Genomic DNA, 25,340 nt, shown 5'->3' on the forward strand with positions numbered 1-25,340 from the left:
AACGTCTTCCCATTACCAATTTGCGCCTATTTACCTATTCTATGGGACCGATGCCACATAAATAAATAAAAAGGGGTGTCCTAGTCTTTTTTGTTGTGACAGAATGTGAGCTTTGGTAGGGAGCGTATTATCCCGAAAGTGGACTTCTTCGGCCATGAATTGGATTAGTCGAGTCCTAAAGCAGGTATCGGACATCGAATGAAAAAAAAAAAAAATAGACAATAACAAAAAGAGTTTACCATTTTATACACTAACGGATCAATTAAGGATTACTATAAGTAACTAATTATCATAAATAGAACTAATTTTTGAAAAATTACTATAAGTAACTAATTATCATAAATAGAACTAATTTTTGAAAAATAAGGCAGATAAAATAGCCCTTTCTGTTTGGACATTTATGCTCTCATAGTCCGACTGTGAACTCAAATTTCTGATTGTATTCAATGTTTAAATACATTTTTCCAATTCCATCAAACTGATGAAAGGTTGTATATCTCTGTGCAGTGAAAATTAGGTGGGCTGGGCCAGTTTTCGAGCGGGTAATTACGTACTCCGTTCCATATTAGTTGTCACGTTTTCCTTTTGCAGGCCCTTTAAAAATTATAAATAAAATGTGTATTTTATTATTTTATTGTTATCTCTATCAAATAAATTACACTCTAATCAATATTGATTATATTCAATATCACCAAATATTAAGGATAAAATGGGATAAAAATTAATTAGGTTCAACTTGTTTTTTGTAAAATGATGACAAGTATTTTGATACAAACATTTTTAGTAACCTTGACAATTAATATGGGTCTCAAGGAGTAAAAAATAGCCACTTTTTAGTGCCAAAATAATATATGAACAAAATACCCTGGCAAAAACATGGAACAATCCCAACACACTATGCTAGGATTCAAAATAAATGGCTAAAATTTAAATAATTTGTAAATTTGAACTGTATCTTTCATATCGCTCTTTATTAACCACTAAAGAATATAGCGCGGTGAATGTCTTGGGTTCGAGTGCGGCGTATGGAAAAAAATCCTTCCAATGCGGGTACCGAGGAAACCCCTCCCCCACCCCCCACCCCCACAAAAAAAAAGGTTTTTATAATTTTATTTTCTTTTTCCAAAATTTATTTTGTTTATTTAAAATTTTATTTTGTTTGAGTAAGGATTGTCCTATAACTGGTGCCACTCACCTGCCAGGAGGTCTGAGCAAAATACCAATGGCTCGTTCCTTTACAAAATCAACCTTCTTCTCCAATCCCAATTTGTACTTACCCAAAAATGGCATTCGAAGCTTTGGATTTCTTGTCCCTTTTTCCTCATTTTCATCTTCATCTCTTCCAGTAGATAGTGTACATAATAATCACAAGAAGAGGCAATCAGTAATTGTCTCTGCTCTTGAGCTTGGTGGAATCAAGATTTCAAAAGATGGTAACAAGTTTTATGTCTTACTATATTTTACTTCAGTTTTCATTTTACATGATTTGGGGTTAGTAAAGTTTGAGTTTTTATGATATGGGTCGGTCTAATTTTGGGTCCAAATGGGGCAGAATTGATATTGAGGATTTGCTTCAGCTTACTAGTTTGGGAAGGCTTAGTAGTATTTGTAGTAATAACTTTTGGGTTAGTAAATTTTGAATTTTTATGAGTGTAGAATCTAATTTTCTCATCTTGGTTGGACTAATTGTGTCCAAATGCAGCAAAAATATTTAGGTTTTGTATAGCCGATTATGAACTAGTTTGGGATTGTGGCGTAGTAGTTTTTGTAATAATAGCTTTTGGGTTAGTAAAGTTTGAATTTTTATGATTGTAGAATCTAAATTTTTCATCCGGGTTGGTCTATTTGTGTCCAAATGTAGCATATTGATACTGAGGATTCGTATAGGTGACTTTAAACTAGTTTGGGATTATGGGGTATTAGTTGTAGTAATAGCTTCTGAGTCATTTATGAAATGGTATATTGTACCTCCCAATTGGAGTCAAGATTTCAAAAGATGGTCAATTACTTACATAGCATGACAAGTTTTTCTTTTGTTCTTTGTATTCGCTTCGCTTTTCATTTACATGATTTGGGTTAGTAAAGTTTGAATTTTTATGATTGTAGAATCTAAATTTCTCGTCTAGGTTGGTTTAATTGGGCGAAATGAAGCTGAATTGATACTGAGGATTCGTATTGGTGACTTTAAAATAGTTTGGGATTGAGGGGTAGTAGTTGTAGTAATACTATCTGGGTCGTTTATGAAATAGTTTGAAATTAGAGGATATTAAAGTTTGCATTTTGATGAGTCCTGGGGCTTTTGTCTAGTGGTAAGAGCACGTTCAAAGCGTGGACAAAATCTTGGTATTTAAGTGGAGTAGAGTAGAAGGGCAAGCCCATTATTATCTATTTTCGAAACGTGTGCCACTGTTCCTTTAAGAATTTCTTGACGCCACTTTCGAGTTTGATGGAGTCAAGATCTCGAAGGATTGTCAGTTACTTATATAGCATCACAAGTTTCTTATATTCTTTCTGTATTCACTTCAGATTTAATTTTACATGATTTGGGTTTGTGAAGTTTGAATTTTTTTAATAATTGTAGAAGAGAATTTCTCATCTGGATCGGTCTAATTGAGTCCAAATGGAGTAGAATTGATATTGAGAATTTGTATAGCTGACTTTGAACTAGTTTGGGATTGAGGCGATGTAGTTATTGTAATAGGTTAATAGCTTTTGGGTCGTTTATGAAATGGTATATGTAGTTTAGCTTCCCATTGAAGGCTATTACAGTTTGCATTTTGAGGAGACCAATTTTCATATACATAATTTAGGCTAGTGAAGTTTGAATTTTTATGATTGTAGAATCTTAATATCTTTTTAGACGGACTAAAAAGGACATTAAGACAAACAAATTGAAACAGAGGAAGTAACATTTTTCTTCCTTTTTCCCTTTTTACTGGCTTTTTGGATAGTTGATTATAGGTAAAAAGACTCTCGCTATAGGGCCTTATCTTGTAACTTTGTCCTTGTTCAGGGTGGTTTAGTAGACTATCTTTTTTGGGAAGGTGCACACTTGGTGCTGAAATTAATAATTTTCTTCTTCACATTTTCCTATGAACAAACAAGGTTTAAGTTTGTTTCCTTTTTCATGTTCTTTCTAAATGAAGTAGAATTAGTCCTCTGGGGCCAACAGAAAGCTCTTGGAGGCACAGAGGCAAGTAGTCAAAGTCAGTCTTAATATGTCTTACCTTTTATATTTCTCCTTTTTTCTTTTATTGTGGTTTCTAAAAATTGCAATTCTGTAAGTGTAGACAGTTTCAATTTTCACTTATAACCGTGGCCTTATGCATATCCATTGTGTTTTTGTGAGTAAAGATTGTTTTCATCTCTTTTGAATTTTGACATATGTATGGCCTTGGTGGAGCTTTTAACACAGAGAGTTTTTGTTCTATCATCTGGTAATTGGTACTAACTTGATGATTGCATATACAGAAATAGTAAGGGATGACCCTACAAACAATATTCCAGATACTATATTTGCAAAGCTTGGAATGCAGCTTCATAGGAGGAACCAGCATCCGCTTGGCATCCTTAAGAATGCGATCTATGATTATTTTGACATAAACTATCCAGACAAGTTTGACAAGTTTGATGATCTGTGCCCAATAGTTTCTACTAGGCAGGTTGGTCCAAGAAGGCTAAGGAAGCATTTTTTGCTCTCTTCAAGATTTTGTCTTTTTAATTATATTTGCTTTCTGGCCTTTCTGTGCTAGAATTATGGTCATGTTTTATTCATATAGAACTTTATTTTTATAAAGGTATTAGCATCTGTTTAATTTTCCAGTAAAGTTAGGGTCCTAACAATCCCTTCCTTTTGGCATATTCATGGGATTCCTCTCCTAGTAGGGAACAATTTTAGACTAGTCAGAGAACTTGAATTTTTTAATGGATCATTTTTAGTGGTTTGAATGTCCTGAGTTTCAACCCAAAGAAAAAAAAAGTACCTTTAGACACGATATTTCTGTGCATCTTGTTTTTTTTTCAGCAGCACACAGACCCCTGTCGATGGGCCAAAATATAATCCTGCCATGAGTATTTAGGTTCGCCTTGTAACCATCACCTTATGCTCAGTATAGCTTTTCCAAACTGTGCTGCTTTTTCTTCTTATACTGATTTGTCTTCGGTGGTCATCCACGTTTAATGATAGGATATGGATACACTGCACTTGGGACTTTTTCCCCTTTTGTTCATGTATCTTGTTTTAATTAGCTTTGGTTGCTTTCTTCTTATCGCTATTTGTGGATTCTTACCTGCAGAACTTTGATGAAGTCTTGGTACCTGCTGATCATGTTAGCAGGAGTTACAATGACACATATTATGTGGATTCTCAAACTGTCCTAAGGTGTCACACAAGTGCACATCAAGCTGAGCTACTGAGGAATGGACACACCCATTTTCTTGTTACTGGAGATGTGTACCGTAGAGATTCCATTGACTCAACTCACTACCCTGTATTCCACCAGGTTCTCGACCTGCAAACTTATTTTTCTCCTGACATTGCAGATTGTTGTATGGATTTATCCTTTAATGGTTTTATCCTTCCATACTGTGTAGATGGAAGGTGTACGGGTCTTTGCTCCAAATGATTGGGAGGGTTCAGGTACTGATGCAACGTCACATGCTGCGGAAGATCTGAAGAAATGTCTTGAGGGTTTGGCACGACATCTTTTTGGTACAAATCTCTCTCATCTAAAATGAGTCATTATGATTTGACAATAATATACAGCAACTTTTTTTGATAACCGTGGTGTCCGGTCAGCTTGCGCGAACCTCGACTAATTCCACGGGATACCTGCCACCTTTCACCAGCAATAGGTACTAGGTAACTCTGTCCACCAAGGCTAGGATAGATGGGAAGAAATCACCTAGTATTTTTATCTCTGCTAGGATTTGAACCTGAGACTTCATGGTTCTCAACCCACTTCATTGACCACTAGGCCACGCCCTTGGGTGCTTTGCCAATAACCTACCACATGGTTATTGGGATTGCAGACCAATAATGAGTCATGGTGATTTGACTATGATTTACCAGTTGGTCCTTGGATGCCAGATATTTATGTTCATCTCATCTTAGGTTTGGAAAGAGAGGGGGGGGGGGGGTTGGGGGGTGATAGTTGTAATATATTGTATCTTTTATGCTTCTTTCCATTTTATTAAAAATTTAGGTGTCTCAATTAGCACCTGATTTTTAGGACAGATAGTAATAGAAGACTAGAGTAGACTGCTAAATAATAGGTTGAAAACTATCTGGTATGATAAATAGTTGATGGCTCCAATACTCTGCTGCATTTTTTCGATCTTCACTTCATTGAGGATGTTCCCGTGTCTCATTTCTATCGTGTATAAATCTTGTAAGTTGTAACTTGGCCTCTTCTTCAGAAACCATTTTTCTACTACAAAATTTACTTTTTCGTGACAAAGATTTATGAATCTCCAGCCTAATCTTTCTAATTTCGTCAGGTGGGGTGGAAATGCGCTGGGTTGACACTTATTTCCCCTTTACTAATCCATCATTTGAGCTGGAGATATATTTTCAGGTATTACTTTGCATTAGTTAATGACAGACTTATACATGGTTTACATCAATCGTTGAAGAGAGGGAAGGAAGATACAAATTGGTTCTTGTTTTTCTTCTCTGAAAAGGAAATAATTGTTTGTTAGTATATGTACTGCAAAACACTATCAATTCATCCGAAGCAGAAAAAGAGAAACTTTTCTAAAAATATTGGTGATATGTGATAGCACTGTTGATGTTTTATCCTTCTCCATAATATCTTGGCTAAGATATTATTATGCAAGAATATAAAGATATCCGTTTATTACCCAAAAAGGAACTTGAAAGCACTTAAGTATTGCGAAAGTACAACTTAAAGAGATCAAGTCTTGAGAAAAGCCAGAGCAAAGACCAATTTGAGCTATTGAAAGTAAAAAGGGACTCATCCTTCTGGTATAGTTTTTATTCTGATCTACTCACTATTAAATCCTTTTCCAGGATCAATGGATGGAAGTTTTGGGTTGTGGAGTGACAGAACAAGAAATATTGAAAAGAAGCGGTAAAACGGAAAATGTTGCTTGGGCATTTGGGCTTGGATTGGAGCGCTTGGCTATGGTTTTATTTGATATTCCAGATATTCGACTTTTCTGGTCAACTGATGAGCGGTTCACTTCTCAAGTAATTTCTTCATTTGTCCTGTTTTCATTTTTCACCTTGTTCTGAATTTTCAGCTAGTTCTTCTCTCCTCTCTCTCTCCCCCCCTTTTTTATAGCCGGTTTGGATTTTGCTAGCTATCGATAACATTTTCTTGATCATGATGTAGTTTTCTAGCGGCCGGCTCGGGCTGAAGTTTAAGCCATTTTCCAAGGTAGATCTTGTTTGCTAATGTTAATCTTATGGGTCTTTTTAAAGCATTTGAAGAATTGTTATGTGTGTTTCATTTCATTGTTTGCTAATGTTTATCTTATGTTTTTTTTTCAAGCATTTGAAGAATTGTTATATGTGTTTCATTTCATTTTTCATAAAGTGCATAACTTTTTGTTTGAAGATTGCAATCAAGGGGTCCATTGAGTCTTTGACTGCATAACCTTGTTTCTGGATCTATTGGTGTTTATGATCTTGTTTAAGAGACTTAAGTTCCTTAATTTTTGCAGTATCCACCTTGTTATAAAGATATGAGCTTCTGGATCAGTGATTCATTTACTGAGAACAATCTCTGTGAAGTTGTTAGAGGAATTGCTGGAGACCTTGCGGAGGAGGTACGTCCACATGATGATTCTACTTACTTCATTAATGTCTCGGGTAGCAAGTTTCCCGTAAAATAGTTGAGTGCACTGGCCGGGACACTACTGTCATAAAGAAAAAGTTAAAACATTTAATCTATTTTGTCGGGGACACAGCTGTCATTAGGATTTTATCGAGGTACATTCACATTTGAGCAATGGTCATTAAATATTAGGATTACATGAGTTTCATATAAATGGTGGTTTCTTTGAAGGATGAATCTACTCCATAAAAAAATGGTGGTTTCTTTGAAGTAAAAATGTGGAAACTTGAAACCTATTTAGTTTAATAAATTCAAGCTCAAATTCTCCAGTACAAGAGATGTTGATAGATGATGTTGGCTAAAAGATTTTATTGTGGATGCTCATCACCAAAAGAAGGAGGATCTAGTTGTGGGAGGTAGCAGGTATCACGTGGATTTAGTCGAGGTGCAGACAAGCTGGTCCCGACACCACCAACAACAACATACCCAGTATAATCCCACAAAGTAGGCTGGTCCTGAGACCATGGTTATAAAAAATAAAAGGGGAGAGAGAGAGAGAGGATCTAGTTGTTGCTTTGAATTTCTCCCATTTAGTGGTCCTTGGATATACCCCAATATTCAAATTCTCTTGTGTCTATTCCAGATTATCCTGTTAGACTTCCTGAGTATTTGAAATGTTTCCTCTTACCCGGAACGCTTTAAGGTGCCTACCCATTGATATCATTAGTTCATTACTCGAAAGTAAGCTATGCCGAGTCTAGTACTTTTATCCGAAGCTTTAAGTTTAAGTGATTTTCGTATCATACCCAGGGGTTGGACCAGAGTGACAGTTTTTCTAGTGAAGCCAACCACCCCAGGTTTGGCCAATTTTACAGTAGATGTATAGGGTCGTATTTGTAACATGAGTTTGTGTAGTGAACTAACTCTGGTACTTAAGTGGAGAAGGGTAGAGGAGAGGCCCATCATCCCCGAGTTTTGAAGGTGCTGTTGGCCCAAAGGGTCGGCTCTGGACGGATTTCTCGGTCATCGTGTAGTTCGTGCAGTGACTCATGTTTGTAACATGAGTTCGTGTAATGAACTAACTTTGGTCTTTAAGTGGAGAAGGATAGAGGGCGGGCCCATCATTCCCGAGTTTCAAGGGGTGAGATTGGCCTTACGGGTTGGCTCCAGATGGATTTCTCGGTCATCATGTAAATTGTGTAGTGACTGCTGCTCCCATTCCTACTGTCAGGTGAAATTGATCGACAACTTCACCAATAAGAAAGGAATGACGAGTCATTGCTATAGGATAGCGTATCGGTCCATGGAGCGTTCACTTACAGACGAGGAAATAAACGATTTGCAGGTAAATCCTCTTTCAAATGAATCTTTACTAGTCTGTTATCATCTTTCTCATGCCATTTACTAAATGCTCTTTTTTGTATTTGGATGCAGTGGAAAGTGAGAGAACAGGTGGAGAACAAGTTAAAGGTTGTTCTAAGATGAGCTATTTCAATTGTTTGTTTTTCGCTGATTTTGTAGCTTACATGTAATTATTTACATAAGTATTACATTTTCTAGATGTCTACAACTGTGTTTATCACACTATTTTGATAGGAGGACATGCTTATTTGATGTCATTTGGAGTTTTGAGGCCAATATGTCTAGGCAAGACACCAAGGGGTGGTTTGTGTGATTGTATTGGAATAATTAATCTCAAAATAAAACCTCACATTAGATCATGCATTGTTTAGTTGGTAGCATTAGAAGAAAGAATCCTTGCATAACTAATGCAGTGTTCGCTTTGTGACGTAAAATAATGTTATGCGAGAATTTATGTATTATTTTATGTGTGATATAATGTGGAATACGAGTATGTATTAGCAATGGGGAGACTAAACTATTTAAAGATAAAAATGACTTTTGGAGTAAGTAGTTTACGTATAAGAATCCCTTCTTCAATTATTGCATAAGCGATCCATGTACAATGTTCACATTCACATAATTATTAAGTGAATCTAACGAGTTCAGAGCATACCAAATAAGATAAACATGCATAATCTACTCACATTTGGTGGGGTGGGGGGGTGGGTGGGGGGTAATTAGAGAATTACGACCTAACTAATTCCCTTTAATCTGCTGATATGCGAGATAATACCACCAAATTCACCATAAAGTTGATTATATTCTTGAGACATAGAATATGGATTCTTCAGATTTACAAATTATGTAATACTCAAGAAATTTGATACTATTAGAAAGGCGAGGCATAGAAAGGCGAGGCATAGAAAAACCCTGCTTTATGATAATTTCTACCAAAGGATTATTTAAATCATGATTGAAAGGATGTATTTCCGCAAAAAGAACTTTTAAGTCTCGTAAATTTATATTTACAATGAAATCCTTCAAATAGCTTGAAGGGATGACTTCTGAGGTCAGGGTCCAGTTCTGCACAATTCGGATCAGCTAGTATCTGTTTTATTTACTAAAGTGCGCGCATTACTACCCTAGCTTCGTGTTAACAACATCAATTCAAAGAATAATTTCATCTATTAACGTAATATTCATTCATAGTAACCAGACGAACCATTATGGAAATGGAGGGCCTTAGGAGAGCCACTTTTTTTAATAGTATATTAATGAGTAGGATTGAAATTTCAAGCCAAAATAATCGTTGTGAACTCAAAAATTAATGTAATACAACAACAACAACAACATTCCTAGGGTCATCCCACAAGTGGGCGTACTTCTACCTTTGCGGGGTAGAGAGGCAGCTTCCGATATACCATCGGCTCAAAAGAAACGTAGTCAATGCAGGATTGCAAGAAAAATAAGACAGCAAAATATCAAGATACAAAACACATGGCGCAACATAGTAATACACACATAAAGGTAAAGATCTATGCGATACCAAAATAATACAAATAAGAAAAGGAGAAGAGGAGATGGAAAGGCTACGCCCCCCCACCTCTCTCACATGCAGCGCGACAAAACTCAACTACCTACTAAACTTCTATCCTAATCCTCGACCTCCAAATCTTCCTATCTAAGGTCATGTCCTCGACTGGAGTTGTGCCGTATCCTGTCTTATCACCTCCCCCAGTTCTTCTACGACCTACCTCTACCTCTCCTAACTCCTGCGACCGCGCATTTCTCATACCTCCTCTTCACATGCCCGACCTATCTTAGTCTTGTTTCCCTCATCTTGTCCTCCACGTAGGCCACTCCGACCTTGTCCCATACATCATCATTCCTAATCATATCTCTCCTAGTATGACCACACATTCATCTGAGCATCCGTATCTCCACAACCTTTATGTTCTCAACGTGAACGTTTTGACTGGCCAACACTCTACGCCGTATGACAACAATCTTTGGTATAGCCACCACTCTGTAGAACTTACCTTTCAGCCTAGGCGACACGTTCTTATCGCAAAGCACCCCGAAGGCGAACCTCCATTTCATCCACCCTGCTCCATTACGGTGTGTGGCATCATAGTCAATCTCCCGAACACCTTGTATTATGGACCAAAAATACTTGAAACTCCCTCTTTTGGGTATAACTTGTGCCTCGATCTTCACTTCCACAGTTGTCTCTTGCGTCATGTCTCTGAACTTGTACTTCATGTACTCCGTCTTAGTCCTGCCTAACTTGAAACCTTTAGATTCTAAGGTCGTTCTCCAAACTTCTAGCCTATCGTTAACTTCACTTCTCGTCTCATCAATCAAAACTATGTTGTTTGCAAATAACATACACCACGACACCTCCTCCTGAATATGTCACGTCAATTAGTCCATCACTAAGGCAAATAGAAAAGGGCTAAGGGCCCTGGTGCAACCCTATCACGACCGGAAACTGTTCTGAATCACCTCCCACTGTCCTAATTCGGGTCTTGGCACCCTCTGACATGTCCTTAATTGACTTGATATAGGCCATATGCACACCTCTAGACTCCAAGCATCTCCAAAGGACCTCCCGAGGGACTTTTATCATATGTAGTCTCCAGGTCAACAAACACTATGTGTAAATCTCACTTTTTGTTCCCATATTGCTCCACCAATCTCTTGCCCGACAAGATGAATAGCATCTGTAGTCGATCAGCCTGGCATGAATCCGAACTAGCTCTCGAATATCGACACATCCCTTCTCATCCTCATCTCGACCACCCTCTCCTACACTTTCATAATGTGGCGTAGCAACTTGATACCCTATAGTTATTGCAACTCAAAAATAAATGTAATAGTTTATATAATTACATTTATTATTAATCATGAAAAGCTACAACAATTATTCTAAGACCACGTGTCACACCATTAGTGGATTACGTCCAGGCAGTTTATTCAATTATGCTGTGTATATAAGTGTCAGTCCATTAGAACAATCTCCTTTTCTTCTTCACTTCTCAGCTAAAACCCTAAAAATCCTCTCAAAAATGGAATCCAAAGAACCCCAAAATCCACCGATTGAATCACAACAAGAAGAAGAAAACACAAACAAAATCTCCAAAAAAGAAGCCGCCAAACTAGAACGCCAGCGCCGCCGTCAAGAGGCTGCCGCCGCCGCCACCACCGCCGCCATCTCCACCATCTCAATCGAACAACCCGACCCGCTTTCCACAAACTACGGTGACGTAGCCCTAGTTGATCTTCAGTCCAAATCCATTTCGGGTCGTAGATGGACCGAAGTAGGGTCCATTAACCCGGAATTGAAGGATCAGGTAGTCCTTATTCGGGGTAGAGTACAGACGATTAGACCTGTTGGAAAAAAGATAGCTTTTGTTGTTGTGAGGGAAAGAGGGTTTACAGTGCAATGTGTGTTGACTGTAAAGGTTGATTTAGTTAGTCCACAAATGGTGAAATATACTACTAGTTTGAGCAAAGAGTCTATTGTTGATATTGAAGGCGTTGTTTCGATACCCGAAAAGCCAATTACTGGTGCTACTCAACAACAGGTAGATTTATTATCAAAAAAGCTCATTGCTTTATGCTTTATACTCTGTTTGGATGGTTGTTATATTATATTGTGTTGTATTGTATCGTACTGTATTGTTTTGATGGATACAATATTTGGGTAGATCGTATTGTTTCCGTCGTTACATAATGTCATATATCAGCAATTTGAAGGATAAACCAACAAGAAAAGTAGGGTAGGGGGCAGCGCTAAGTAGGGTATAGAATAAAATAGGATTATTAGATAAGGCCATGACGGGTTGCAAGTGGACTGAGGTGGGGTCCATTAACCCGGAATTGAAGGATCAGGCGATCCTTATTCGGGATAGAGTACAGACGATTAGGCCCGTTGGGAAAAAGATAGCTTTTGTTGTTGTGAGGTAAAGGTTGATTTGGTTAGTTCACAAATGGTGAAATATGCTACTAGTTTGAGCAAAGAGTCTATTGTTGATATTGAAGGTGTTGTTTCTATACCTGAGAAGCCAATTACTGGTGCCACTCAACAACAGGTAGATTTTTTTATATATTGTTTCATAATTTATCGTATTATATTGTGTTGTGTTGTGTTGTGTTGTGTTGTATCGTATCGTATTGTATTGTTTTGATGGATACGACATTTGGATAGATTGTATTGTTTCCCGTCGTTACATAATGTCATATATCAGCAATTTGAAGGATAAACCAACAAGAACAGTAGGGTAGGGGGCAATGCTAAGTAGGGTAAAGAATAAAACAGGATTATTAGATAAGGCCATGACGGGTTGCAAGTGGACTGAGGTGGGGTCCATTAACCCGGAATTGAAGGAGCAGGTGATCTTGATTCGGGGTAGATTAGACCCGTTGGGAAAAAGATAGCTTTTGTTGTTGTGAGGGAAAGAGGGTTTACAGTGCAACGTGTGTTGACTGTAAAGGTTGATTTGGTTAGTCCACAAATGGTGAAATATGCTACTAGTTTGAGCAAAGAGTCCATTGTTGATATTGAAGGTGTTGTTTCCATACCTGAAAAGCCAATTACGGGTTCCACTCAACAACAGGTAGATTTATATCAAAAGAGTTGATTGCTTTATGGTTCAAATGGAAAATGAGAGGAGGAATAAAATGCTTATGGTGATCATCTAGTTGAGGAGTCGATCATTTCCAAGATCTATGTTTTTTCTTGATATGCATAGTTGTCATATATTTTAGTATACATTCAACAGCTACCCTGTCTCAATCTCGAAAACTAAGTTGGTGTCAGTTATTTGAATCATTAAAATAAATTGTTTTTCATAAGTTTAGTCAATTTTCATTCCATTCCATTGGACCTGTTTCATTTCAATACTCAATAAAATTGTGTTTTAATTGAATAGCCAGGTTAGGGGTTCTCCAGCACTAGTTTTTCTACACTTCTCATATATTCCAATAATGTAAACAAAAACGACTATGCCTCTATCCCAAACTAAGTTACCGTCGGCTATATGAACCCTTAATATCCATTTGCTCCTTGTAGACCGTTTTATTCCAAACAAGAACAACTATGCTTCAATCTCAAACAAGTTGGGCTTGACAATATGAATCACCATTCCATTTAAGCTCAACTTGAGGGATCAATTGATAGACATTTTTTTTGAGGATGAGAATCCAGGATGAACGCTTTTCTCTTTCACTATGTGCTGACTGGATTGTCAATAAGTTGTCACTTAATACAACTATAGGGTTCATAATACTGGAGCTTTTCTACATTTTAGTCTGACATACACCTCTCTAAACAAACTAAAATGACTCATGGCAAATGAGAGTAAATGAAAGAAGGAGAGCTGGCTTATTAGAAAATAAGCCTGGTCTAAATGCTGTTGAAGAAATTTTGAAGTTTTATTATATGCTGGATTATTTTGTTTTGTATGGTAGTCACCAGTACTTATCAGGCTTTGTTATTTGCTTCAGGTGGAAGTTCAAATAAGCAAGCTTTATTGTGTCAACAGGGCTGTGCCCACTCTACCTATTAATATTGAGGATGCTGCTAGAAGCGAGGTCGAGATAGAACAAGCTTTAAAGGTATACTTTATTCTCTCCTCGAATTGGTTCATTGCTTTATTAAAATTTTAACATTGAAATCTGTTGACAATATATTGCTGGGGAAAGTCATCAGCATTTAGCAGTTATCTTTTCAAAATTAGATGTTCCAACAAATTTAAAAAACTGGAATAATGCAGCCTATTTTCTTTCTATCGTTTTGATCGTCTATTGACATCCTTCTATCAAGTGCAGAATGACGGGCAGCTTGTTCGTGTAAATCAGGATACTCGTTTAAACTTCAGAGTACTAGACATGCGCACACCTGCAAATCAAGGAATCTTCCGCATTCAATGTCAAGTTGAAAATGTTTGTTATGCCATCCTGTATTTCAATTTCATCTCTTTTTAGTGTTGGAAAAATGTCTATTGCAAAACATGCTTTACATTCTGTTTGGAGAAGACTAGTTGATTTCAGCTGCATGGAAAGACTGTAGTGTGCAGAAGACAGTTAATTAGAATAGAGTGGGGAAAGGTGCCTTTGTGCATAATTTGGTCTATATGGCTGGGAGAAATCAGACGTGTTTTGAGAGTGTTGAATGAACACTGCATAGTCTCAAGTATAGAGACCCATATCATTTGTTATAAACAAGATACAATATTTCACCCCAAAAATAAACAAGATTCATGAATGCTTTGGTGGATTTCTTGTACTTTTTATAATCCCTGGGAATATTACTTGTAACCCGTTACAACACCTACTCGGTGCTATAAATGTTAAATACACTTCTTATTTACCCAAAAACTTCTTATTAACAAGTCTTTCTAAATTTGAAGTTTAATGTTAGCTAACATCCAGGGGTATCCAACTGCATTTATATGAATCACTTCATTTTGTGCTTGCGTTAAGTTTCATCTTGTTTACCTATCTTCAGTTATGCTTGTTATGAATTTGTCATTTCATGAGGATTTAAGATTCAAAACTGGTAACTTCATTTTTTTCTTGAGATGTAGCCACAAACATATTTGGAAATGTTTTACCAATCTCTATCCGCGTACAAATTACAATAGAATTAGTGTCACTGCTTCTAAGAGATATGTTGCCGTGGTGCATATTCCCTTGATTACACATTGGCACAATATCATATTTCTATTGTTGTTATCTTTTTAACGTAGAAGTGATTCAAATTTTGGTTTCAGTCACTTTCTGGTGAGATAATAGGGAAAAACTTGTTGAACAAAAAGAAAGAACTTGGTAGATTGCTCCCTACATTTCTATTGAGTCCTTGTAAACTGTAGCTGATGAGCTGATTTTCTCCTGTTAAAATGCAGATATTTAGGCAGTTTTTGCTCTCTGAAGGATTTGTAGGAATCCACACCCCAAAATTGATTGCAGGGTCTAGTGAAGGCGGTTCAGCTGTTTTCAGATTAGTTTATAAAGGTGGTGTACCTGCATGTCTGGCTCAGTCACCTCAACTTCACAAACAAATGGCAATTTGTGGTGATTTTAGCCGTGTCTTTGAAATTGGGCCCGTCTTTAGAGCAGAAGATTCTTTTACACATAGACATCTGTGTGAGTTTACAGGTCTTGATGTTGAAATGGAGATTAAGGAACATTATTCAGAGGTATGGCATGCTGGAACCTCCTAGAATATTGCCAACTGTTTCTATAAGTACAATATGAAGTAGTACTTTTTTATTTGGATGATTACAATATGAAGACTACATTTGCAGGTCATGGATATTGTTGACCGCTTATTTGTAGCCATGTTCGATAGCTTGAATGAGAACTGCAAAAAGGAACTTGAAGCCATTGGAAAACAATATCCATTTGAACCTCTGAAGGTAACTAGGCTCGGCTTCAGTGACCACTATGCTACTTGTGATTGCTGAACTTCCATAGATTGACTTGCCCTTTTATACATTCATTTGCTTATTCTTGGCAATAGGGAAACCTTATTGGTTGTGGCAATTAATTATATGCAACCCACGAGCAAATTATTTAAATAGCAACTTGTATGATCTTTTTTTCTACAGAAGTAGTAACTATTTGTTTGATTGACTATGCAGTATTTGCGAAAGACCTTACGACTTACATTTGCAGAAGGGATTCAAATGTTAAAGGTAAATGTTTGATGTAGAAATTGGCTGTTTCCTGAAAAAATTATTAAGCTGTAATGTTATTATCAGCTTGGTCAGTGCTGAAGAAACCGAACCATCTCATGTGCAAAAGCAAAATATTAGGAAAAAATAGGAACAGGAAGAAGTAAACAATTAACAACGGGCTATGAATGCACACGAAAGCTCAAAACTGCAAAATATGTCCTCCTATCATCTGCCTGCATTTCCTTAGTTCGCATGCCTATTGAGTGCCAGAAAGGTAGACCACAGCATTCCAGGGACCTGGAAACTTCATTGTCTAGGAGCAAATGGTATGCAATCTTTCTTTCTACAACGTGGCATCTGCCAAGGTATAGAGAGTGTGAAATTGTCGCTTAGAGGAGTTTGAGTGTTGTCCAAAACAAGTCTCCTTTAATCTCCTCTTCCGAACACAATAGATACCTTAAATTCAAAGGGCTCCCATTTGCTCTAGAAGCTGCTAAAATTAATTTTGATTAGTTTTGTGTGTTGACTAACATTGTCAATCATGCATCTCGATAACCACTTTCCACAAAGGTTTTTGCTGTTCTCCCTTTGATCCCTATCACACCACCTTCTAGATTTACTCACGTATGCGTTCCCCAGCCGATAATTTAGCTGGCAATTGCACCACTTTGTCAACTATTGTAACTTTGACCCAGGGCTTAATTAAAATGGCAAAATTGTAGGACTTGTGAATTAGGTCACAGGTTCGAGCCCTGCACCCTAAGCTTGATATTTAAATGGAGAAGGGTAGAGGGATGGGCCCATTATCCCTGAGTTTTGAAGGCTATCGTTGGTCTTAAGGGTTGGCCCTCTCATCCAATTTTTTTTATTGTAACTGCCAGTGTGTACATAAAGGAAATGATAAGTTATGTTGTGTGTGTGTGTTGGGGGAACGGCTGGGAACTCCCTTCTGTTCTCCTGTTTCCCTCCCCACTGCCATCCTTATTATGAGTCTAACCTTTTTCATGCTCTTCTGCTTCACAGGAAGCTGGTATTGAAGCTGATCCTCTTGGGGACCTAAATACAGAGACGGAAAGAAAGCTTGGGCAGCTTGTTGCGGAGAAGTATTTAATAACTCCTTTACCCAACCACAAAAACTCCTTTCTTCCGATTCAACCTTTTCTTTCTTGCTTTTGAACATATCCTAAAATCTATGATGATTTTTAGCTCATCTTCTGTTTTTTCTTTTTTCTTCAGGTATGGAACTGAATTCTATATACTTCACAAGTATCCACAGGCTGTTCGTCCATTCTATACCATGCCTTGTCATGACAATCCATCTTACAGCAATTCTTTTGATGTCTTTATCAGAGGTATTTAAAGTTACGAGTTTCTTAATATAGTGACCAAATGGATTTTTTTCTTCTTTTGATGGGTAAGATGTGATTTCATTTGCATGCACCAAGTGCCAAATGTGTACATTGTGACCAGATGGATGTTTAATTTTTGATAGAAGTATGGTGTGTTTAGGTCGTCGTCTTCTTCATTTCCTAAAAAGGGAACAGTCTCACTATTTTCAAAGCTTTCTGTAGCTTCCATTGATGTGCTCAGGAATCAGCTTTCCTTGACATGTTGCTCTATGTTGGAATGTTTTAGTTCTGTGCCTGTGTCTCCGTTTGTTGGTTAGGTCATGCTTCTTTATCTTGAGAAAAGGGAATGTGCTGACTTGAGTGTGCTTTTCTTGGCCTATTTCATTAGGCGAATCACTCCCATTTTTTTCTTTGATAAGGTGATATGCTTACATTTTTTTTTGTCAGGGGAGGAAATTATTTCAGGAGCTCAGCGTATCCATGTTCCTGAATTCTTGGAAAAACGTGCTGGAGAGTGTGGAATTGATGTCAAGACAATATCAACATATATCGATTCTTTCCGGTATTTCTCTTTGCTATTCAATTTGTCTTCTATGTTTGAAAAGCTTAAGTCAAATCCAGAAATGGTTCAAAAAGAAATTCAGAAACTTCAGTCATGTTTTAGTCAACTGATATCTTTTGTGAGTGTAACAACAATAGCCATATAGGTTAAGTACACATTTTCAAATTATTGCTGAATTGTCTTAGCTTGGGGAAATGGTCGTCGTTGAATTCAAATCTGGCAATTTATAAGCATTTCTTTTTTCTTCTCTTTCTATAGACTTTGAAGGGAATGCCAGATATTATGCATCTTAAGTCGTTCAACGATTGAGATAATGAATAGGTAAAAGTTAAAGGTCTAAATATTAGGTGAACCAAATAGTTATTGAAATACTGAGCAGTCATGCAGATCTATCAACTGTAACAGGTCAGTTACCATAATTCGCTGGTTGCCGTAGAAAGTTACCTCTAATTGGCTTTAAATAAGCTGATAGTATGAAAATTCTTTGAACTGTCAAGTGTATAAAAGTTATAACTCTGCTTTCAATTATCAAGGACGGGCTTTCATTCTTAAACCAAGTAGATTTTATAAATGAATGTTCGATGTGGCACTATTTAGCCTGTAGGTCGTTAATTCAATTTTCTAGTATTTTCTTAAGCTTGAACATGAAGTTTAATCAACACTAGCTGAAGGTTATTTCTTTGAAAGAAACAGCCAATAAGTCTATAGGATCAGGCCATATAGCCACTTTGGGAAGGGAAATGAGATGTATGTTGTAGCATCTAACTTTTTCGTTGTGGGATGTGAATGCAGCCATTTTCTGTTCCTTCTTTCGTGCGCTACATACTTCAGTGCTTATGAACATCTGTTAAGAACCAGGATTATATTTTTGAATTTATGTCTCCTAAGCTTAGAAATAATTCTCTGTGAGATTCTTGGATTTACTTGTTAACTCTGTGAGATTGATGCCATCAATGAATTCAAGTTGAGTTTTTAGCTCTTTGCTCACATGTCTCACCAATTACGCCTGCTTAGATCATGCATTTGCTGTTAGATACGTTCGCAATGGTATGTCTCTAACAACTGATATATGGAAGGCTGATATACAGTCTTTAAATAGCTTAGATATGTATGTAAAAGATCACTAGAAATATTGAATTTTGGACTCGTAATTTCAAATGTGCAATAAGTTCAGTGTTAGAATATCAAAGGTTGGACCCTTACAAAAAAAAAAAAAAAAAAACTAAAAAGGGTTGGACCCGTCAAGTTCAAATCTTGCATCAATTTCTGCTGATATCTGTACCTGATTTTGTGCTTGGCCTGTTGTGAAGGTATGGTGCTCCTCCTCATGGTGGATTTGGAGTCGGATTGGAGCGCGTGGTGATGCTTTTCTGTGCTCTCAATAACATTCGCAAGACATCACTGTTCCCTCGCGATCCTCAAAGGATTGCCCCTTGAATCCTCAATTTTCTCAACTTTCTGTTCTTATTTTACTATCACGTTCTTGCATGAACACAGTAAGTAGGTGAGAACTACCGATACATTACTGATTGTTCTGAGGCTCCATTTTGGGGTGTTTTTAAGAAACATACATTTTAAAGTGACATCTGATTGTACTTCAAATTGTCATTTTTTGTTATAACTTTCCTTGTTTTGAATGGATTCTGCATGCACTAGTTCATGCATTTAAAAATAAGTGGCTGAGTCAATTGCTATTATCTAAGAAGTGAGTTTGGAGGTCGTAATTTTAGAGTCCTCACTTACCTTTACTTGAAACAGAAAACAAAAAGAATATTATAGACGCGTGAAAAGGGATGAACCCACAATTTTACCTCTTTATCTTTTTATTTTTCTTTGGAAAAAAGAATGAACCCGCAAATAGCAGAATAGCAATGAAATCTTATAGCACCTAATAATTAAAATAAGGTGCAGACGAGTAAATATTGAACCAATTGAATTATTGAATACTGCATCGATGACATATTCTAAAATTTCAATTTCGAATAGTTTCTTAATCAACTACTATAATAAAAGAACAAGTACCAGCAGTTGAATCTAATAACCTGATTACTTCCATTTCAAAATTACAGCAATTTATTTCACCATTAAGCAATCTGTGGACTGTTGCCATATCTCTTAACTACATCACAGAATGAGAGACAAAGAACAATTTATGCATTTCCAGAACCTAATTGAAATAAATGTATCCCGCAGCTCATTTATTCCAAAACGTGAAGTTCTTATCCGTATAGACATCATGGATAATGAAGCCATTAAGCCCACTACATTATGAACGTGATTGTCATCGTTACGAATTAATCCAAAACTTAAACAAGCTGACCAGAAGGCATACATTTAACCACCAGCCAGCACAGTCTAATGGAAAAGAGAGAACAAAAATAACAGACATGGGCAACCTTAAGGCCAGTTTGTGCCCTTATTTAGCCTGGGGGTGAGATGCAATGAAATCAACAGCTAGATTAATGGAGCTGATTTTGTCAGCTTCATTGTCAGGAATCTCGAACGCAAACTCTTCTTCAAGGGCCATCACAATTTCAACAGTGTCTAAACTATCTAAACCGAGGTCATTTTGGAAGTGAGCATTTGGAGTAACCTGCAAAAGACATAATAATAAAGACGTCAACAACCTAAAATAACCGGAAAGCAAAGCCACTTACGAGACTAATTAGGCTAAATAAAAAATATACCATCATCATATGGTTGGGTTATAGTAGCATAATGAGCAAATCGAGCTATAGAACTTAAAACCTAAGCATGAAGAGTAAAACAAACAACAAAACATTAAAAAGGAAAAGAGACGATCAAAACTTAATCAACCAAGAGAAAAGGTCAACAAAATCATTACAAGGGTGAACAAAAACGGCAAGATCTTGTTCTATTGGCACTACAAGCTCTGAGTAACTTGAAACGGGGAACATTTTGCCAATTTGTAAGAAACTTAATAAGAAGCCATTTATACTAGTAGAATATGTTCAAATAAATTCAGCACGCATGAGATATCCCTGTGGCATCTCTGATAACAATCCCGGCAAAGGTATACATCCTAGTATTCCAGGTATTTACCAGGTGGTCTCTATCTTACAGGTGTTAAATAATTCGAAGCAATCCTCTCTGCCAGCCAACAACCAAGCTTCTTTGGTTGTTATCTCCTTGCTCATCCTTCTTCCAATTGCAAAGAGGGACAAACTACAAGATTGTACGCATTCTGAATGAACATATATGGGGTGGAGGAACAGCCATTCTGAAAATGGGGGGCATAAGGATTTTTCTGACTTCTTAAACATGTTATCCACATTTCAGCTCCCTCTGGTACAGTCATTACTTATGAATGACCTCCAACCGCATTCATCATAACCACAAAGATAAGCAAGTACTAGCATCTAGAGTTATATCAGTCAACACTCAACAGGTGTTTATTTTGACTTATGTCCATTTTGTCCTCCCTCCTTCATAAATTGTGTTACTGTGCTCATGCTTTCCCTGGTTCCAAACAACTCTACTGTCAGGCGATTTCTATCTAAAAGGTTAGTTAATCAGTCAATCAACTCCACGGCAATACTAAACAGTTGTCTTGGCTGCATGAAGCCCCTACATTCGTTATACTCTGCTCATTTCACTGTATGCTTAGGTAGGACATCCAATGAATTAGAACTATCATAATTTGACCCATCTTTTTCCTGGCCATTCACCTATCCCCAAGACCCCAACCCTCCTTTATGTACATCCAAACGATGCAAAGCTCACATGGGTAGAGTTTCTCTATCTAAATATATAACCCAAAAGAACAAAAAACCAAACTGCACAGAGTGTATTCATTTCTAGCTCAAAAGCAGATGTCAGCTTGCGACAAATCCAAAGGACCAGCAAGCATGCAATAGACAATACATAAGCAACCCAGGACAAAAGTAGCAAACTCTCAATAGCAAGTCTATAACAAGCCTTCCCCATACGGCCATACCTAAACTGATTTAACCAAAAATCCCAACACGCGTAATATCTTTCTAAACCAATGCAGTAAACTCACAAGAGAGAGTCTAAAACAAGAATTTCCCATGCCTAAAACTGATTTAATCAAAAACCCAAATAACAAGCTTAATGTCTTTCCAAGTCTTTGCCTTCAGTGATTAATATCAATCAGTACGTCATAACCAATTTGCTCTATTCCGGCTCATTTTATTCTACTAGTAAATAATTTTTCATTCTAAACCAATTAACGTATCCATAAATCTCACATTTATACAAATAATAACCTAACAACACACCTGAACTTCAGGTAATAATAATAGAAAGTCTAAAACAAGCCTGGCAATGGATAACTGGAGCACACAGATATCTAATGCTCCCTATGGAGTTGGGCTATGGAAATATATCAGCAAACTTGGCAATGAATTCTTCCAAAAGGTCCTTTTCAAGCCTGGCAATGGAGATCATGTGAAATTTTGAGAAGACAAGTGGATAGGCAACTATACTTTAAAGGAAGAGTACCCTGGGTTATTCAATATGGCACTGGACAAGACCTCCTAAATTGCCCAAAATAGAAGCAACAATTTCTGGGATGTGCACTTCAGAAGACACCCTCAAGATTGGGAGTTAGACGACCTGCTGGAATTACTAGCCAAGGTGGAAACATTCAGCATTGATGCAAGTACTTCAGACAGAATAAGATGGGGCAATAAAGGAATCTTCTCAGTTAAAGAATGCTATAGGCAGCTCGGCAACCAAGATTTGGTTATTGACTCTTGGCCATGGAAATTGATTTGGAGGACCAAATTACCTCCTAAAGTTAAGTGCTTCATCTGGATAGCACTCAACAATGCCATCCCTACGATAGACAATCTTAAGAGGAAAGGACGTGAACTGGTCAACAGATGCTATTTTTGCAAGTGTCAGCTGGAAACGGTCAACCATTTACTTCTTCACTGTCCAGTAGCTTTTAATCTTTGAAGCATGGTTTTCAATATTTTTGGATTAAGTAGGGTGATGCCTCAGAATCTTAGAGAGGCATATGTGAGTTGGAGTCTTTGGAAAGTTGATAAGACCATCACAAAAACCTGGTTGATGATCCCTGCTGCTGTTTGTTGGAGTCTTTGAATGAGAGAAACGGAAGGTGTTTTGATGGCATCTCAACTCCAAGTTACTCCCTTAAAGCTAAATGTTTAGTGAATCTATTTTGTTGGACAATGCTGTCCCCAGTAACTAGTCCAGTACAGTTTTTGGATTTTATTAGCACTTTAGTTCTTGATTGAGACATTGTTTTGGGGCAAACAATGTTCTCCTATACTTTTGTTCTTTTGTAATTAGCCTCCTGTAACTTTGCATCTTCTGGATGCCATTCAATGAAACACATTACTTCATCAAAAAAAAAAAGTCTAAAACAAGCATTCTGAAACTGGTTTAACCAAAGAACCCCAACAACAAGAGTAATATCTTTCCAAATCCTTGCCTTGAGCAACTAAAATAAATCAATCAATCATTCAATACCTCATAAGTGATTGTTCTATTCCAGCTCATTTCATTCTAATAGTAGTAAATAATATGTGTTTTACAACAAATTAAATATCCGGAAATCTTACATTAATATATTTCTAGCTCAAAAGGAAACGTCAGCTCGCCACAAATTCAAAGGACAAGCAAGGACTGAAATAGAAAATACATAAGCATCCCATGACAAACATAGCAAACACTCAACAGAAAGTCTAAAACATGCATAATATCTTTCTATTCTCTTGCCTTAAGCCACTAAAAATCAATCAATCAATCAATACCTCATAAGCAATTTGTTATAATCCAGCTCGTTTCATTCTAATAGTAACTAATTTGCATTCTACAACAAACTTGACCGACGAACTACGTGGGAAAATAGACCTTCTTAGATTTGAAGCAAGATTTTCGGAAAGTAACAATTCCATTCAGTTCTTTCGGAAAACTTGCTGCTCGCTCAGGGGCGGAACCAGAACATTTGATAAGGGGGTTCAAGAAAATTAAAAAAAGTGTCATTGCCGAGATTCGAACCCGCGACCGCGGGCTCAATCACAGGCGCCTCATCCACTGATCCGAAATCTCCATTTGTTAAGGGGATGCAAAAATAATATTTGTACATGAATAAAAAAATTCACCGTATATATATAGTGCAATTTTCCGACGAAGGGGGTTCGATTGCCACCCCTTGCACCCCTGTAGCTCCGCCCCTGTGCTCGCTGGTTAGTTCGTTCTGCGCCGCCAGCGAAGTAGCCATAAATCTCAAATTTATACAAGTAATTATCTAACATGGAAAACACACTCGAACTATAGCAAATAACACTATAAAAAAATCTAAAAAGGAATTAACCAAAAAAACCCAACAACAAGCCGGGCCGGAGCTAGCATAGTACTCGGGGGTTCGGCCGAACCCATTAACTTTGGTCTAAAACCCTGTATTTGTCTTGAAAATTTCATTGAATATGTATAAATTGATAATTTAGAACCCAGTAACTTAAACGAATTAGAATCCCGAACCCACAAGCCTCGAATCCTGGCTCCGCCTCTGACAACAAGGGTAATACGTAATATCTTTCTATGCTCTTTCCTTGAACGACCAAATCAATTAATCAATCAATACCTACGAGTAAATAATTTGTGTTCCATAAATCTCACATTTATACAAGCAATAATCCAACGTGGCAAACACTAGAAACAGATTATAAATGTTGGGAGTAGTACCTTTGAAGGGTCGAGTTTAGGGAAGTTTTTAACACAATTAATGACACGATCAGCAACTTCAGATTTGTCAAGAAATGAACCCCTAACTTCATCCGACAAGTTACGTTTAACAAGAATCTGAGTAAATGGGGTTCCTATAAATCTAGTGTTTTCAAGAATACGACATTCCACTCTGAAGTATTTCAAGAATGCATTCCTAGCCGCCATTGATAAACAAAGAGATATACAGAGATGTGTTGTGAAAGAATTAGAGGGCACAAAGGTTAGTACTATGTAGTATTTAGTATTTATGCTTTACATTTTACATTTTTAGTGTGTCTTAAAAAGAAAATGACATATTTTTATATTTAAAAATAATTTCCCAACCACACAAATATATATATATATATAAATTGTTTTAGATCATAAGTTTTAAATTTTTTTTTTTTTTTAAATTTGTATCACATAATTGAGACGGAGGGATTATTTTGTTAGATACGAGTCGTCCGACTTATATGATGCAATTTGAATTTGGGAGATGAGTTAGAGCTGGTTAGATGTTGTGTTTGGTATCTAGTTAGGAGGTGATTTATTCATATATGAAAGTAGGATGGTGTTTGGTTTGTAATTTAAAAACCCGTATAACCAATACATGTATGAGTTATGAGGAATCTATGTATTATTTTATGCAGGACAAAGAGGGAATAGTTAATATATGAATAACTAAATCCTGCATAAATAATATGTAAACAGTGCATAGATTTTTTCATAACTAATCTCTGCATAATTAATACCTACATAATTAGTGGATCATGTTTCAGTCACGAAAATCGGACAACTATTTTTAGTATACGGGATTAGTAAAATTGGAGGGGGGAAGTAATAATTAGTGGCTGGGATGTTTGTACATGGTGCAAATATTGCA

General features: G+C 36.9%; 4 protein-coding genes across 7 annotated transcripts; 2 read left to right on the forward strand and 2 right to left on the reverse strand.

The window, feature by feature from the left end:
• Window positions 1-1,067: 1,067 nt before the first annotated feature.
• Window positions 1,068-8,523, forward strand: LOC132067999 (phenylalanine--tRNA ligase, chloroplastic/mitochondrial). Of its 2 annotated transcripts, none has more exons than XM_059461450.1 (10): window positions 1,068-1,433; window positions 3,472-3,662; window positions 4,296-4,502; window positions 4,594-4,711; window positions 5,500-5,576; window positions 6,032-6,211; window positions 6,357-6,401; window positions 6,688-6,792; window positions 8,032-8,145; window positions 8,235-8,523. In XM_059461450.1, exons 1-10 carry the CDS (start codon window positions 1,223-1,225, stop codon window positions 8,283-8,285), a joined length of 1,299 nt encoding a protein of 432 aa, XP_059317433.1. In that variant the 5' UTR covers window positions 1,068-1,222; the 3' UTR covers window positions 8,286-8,523. The 2 variants fall into 2 exon arrangements, with proteins under 2 accessions (XP_059317433.1, XP_059317434.1); XM_059461451.1 differs by lacking the exon at window positions 1,068-1,433 and adding an exon at window positions 1,988-1,999.
• A 1,541-nt stretch (window positions 8,524-10,064) lies between these two features.
• Window positions 10,065-10,385, reverse strand: LOC132066248 (uncharacterized). Its single transcript, XM_059459596.1, has one exon. The coding sequence runs from the start codon at window positions 10,383-10,385 to the stop codon at window positions 10,065-10,067; it is 321 nt and encodes a 106-aa protein (XP_059315579.1).
• A 753-nt stretch (window positions 10,386-11,138) lies between these two features.
• Window positions 11,139-19,412, forward strand: LOC132068000 (aspartate--tRNA ligase 2, cytoplasmic-like). Of its 3 annotated transcripts, XM_059461453.1 has the most exons (12): window positions 11,139-11,464; window positions 12,006-12,109; window positions 12,601-12,763; window positions 13,653-13,763; window positions 13,977-14,090; window positions 15,053-15,346; window positions 15,455-15,565; window positions 15,791-15,844; window positions 16,850-16,929; window positions 17,063-17,178; window positions 17,623-17,737; window positions 19,048-19,412. In XM_059461453.1, exons 1-12 carry the CDS (start codon window positions 11,213-11,215, stop codon window positions 19,172-19,174), a joined length of 1,641 nt encoding a protein of 546 aa, XP_059317436.1. In that variant the 5' UTR covers window positions 11,139-11,212; the 3' UTR covers window positions 19,175-19,412. The 3 variants fall into 3 exon arrangements, with proteins under 3 accessions (XP_059317436.1, XP_059317435.1, XP_059317437.1); XM_059461454.1 differs by lacking the exon at window positions 12,006-12,109 and having other exon boundaries at window positions 11,346-11,464; window positions 12,507-12,763; XM_059461452.1 differs by lacking the exons at window positions 12,006-12,109; window positions 12,601-12,763 and having other exon boundaries at window positions 11,141-11,731.
• Window positions 19,413-19,875: 463 nt separating this feature from the next.
• Window positions 19,876-24,702, reverse strand: LOC132068002 (acyl carrier protein 2, mitochondrial-like). The gene is made up of 2 exons (XM_059461455.1): window positions 24,437-24,702; window positions 19,876-20,330 (listed from the first exon to the last, which is right to left on the reverse strand). The coding sequence occupies exons 1-2, from the start codon at window positions 24,641-24,643 to the stop codon at window positions 20,154-20,156; spliced, it is 384 nt and encodes a 127-aa protein (XP_059317438.1). The 5' UTR covers window positions 24,644-24,702; the 3' UTR covers window positions 19,876-20,153.
• Between the last annotated feature and the right edge of the window lie 638 nt (window positions 24,703-25,340).

The sequence above is a fragment of the Lycium ferocissimum genome, chromosome 8, assembly GCF_029784015.1.
Source record: "Lycium ferocissimum isolate CSIRO_LF1 chromosome 8, AGI_CSIRO_Lferr_CH_V1, whole genome shotgun sequence".
Lineage (NCBI taxonomy): Eukaryota > Viridiplantae > Streptophyta > Magnoliopsida > Solanales > Solanaceae > Lycium > Lycium ferocissimum.

Excerpts from the sequence above, each read along its gene's own strand:
- LOC132067999 (XM_059461450.1), top strand. The coding sequence starts at position 1,223 with ATGGCTCGTTCCTTTACAAAATCAACCTTCTTCTCCAATCCCAATTTG. Across the intron at positions 4,503-4,593 it reads ACTACCCTGTATTCCACCAG|ATGGAAGGTGTACGGGTCTT; the intron begins GTTCTCGACCTG and ends CATACTGTGTAG. Across the intron at positions 8,146-8,234 it reads AGGAAATAAACGATTTGCAG|TGGAAAGTGAGAGAACAGGT; the intron begins GTAAATCCTCTT and ends ATTTGGATGCAG.
- LOC132066248 (XM_059459596.1), bottom strand. The coding sequence starts at position 10,385 with ATGACGCAAGAGACAACTGTGGAAGTGAAGATCGAGGCACAAGTTATA.
- LOC132068000 (XM_059461453.1), top strand. The coding sequence starts at position 11,213 with ATGGAATCCAAAGAACCCCAAAATCCACCGATTGAATCACAACAAGAA. Across the intron at positions 12,764-13,652 it reads CGGGTTCCACTCAACAACAG|GTGGAAGTTCAAATAAGCAA; the intron begins GTAGATTTATAT and ends TATTTGCTTCAG. Across the intron at positions 15,347-15,454 it reads TTAAGGAACATTATTCAGAG|GTCATGGATATTGTTGACCG; the intron begins GTATGGCATGCT and ends CTACATTTGCAG.
- LOC132068002 (XM_059461455.1), bottom strand. The coding sequence starts at position 24,643 with ATGGCGGCTAGGAATGCATTCTTGAAATACTTCAGAGTGGAATGTCGT. Across the intron at positions 20,331-24,436 it reads CTAAACTCGACCCTTCAAAG|GTTACTCCAAATGCTCACTT; the intron begins GTACTACTCCCA and ends TGTCTTTTGCAG.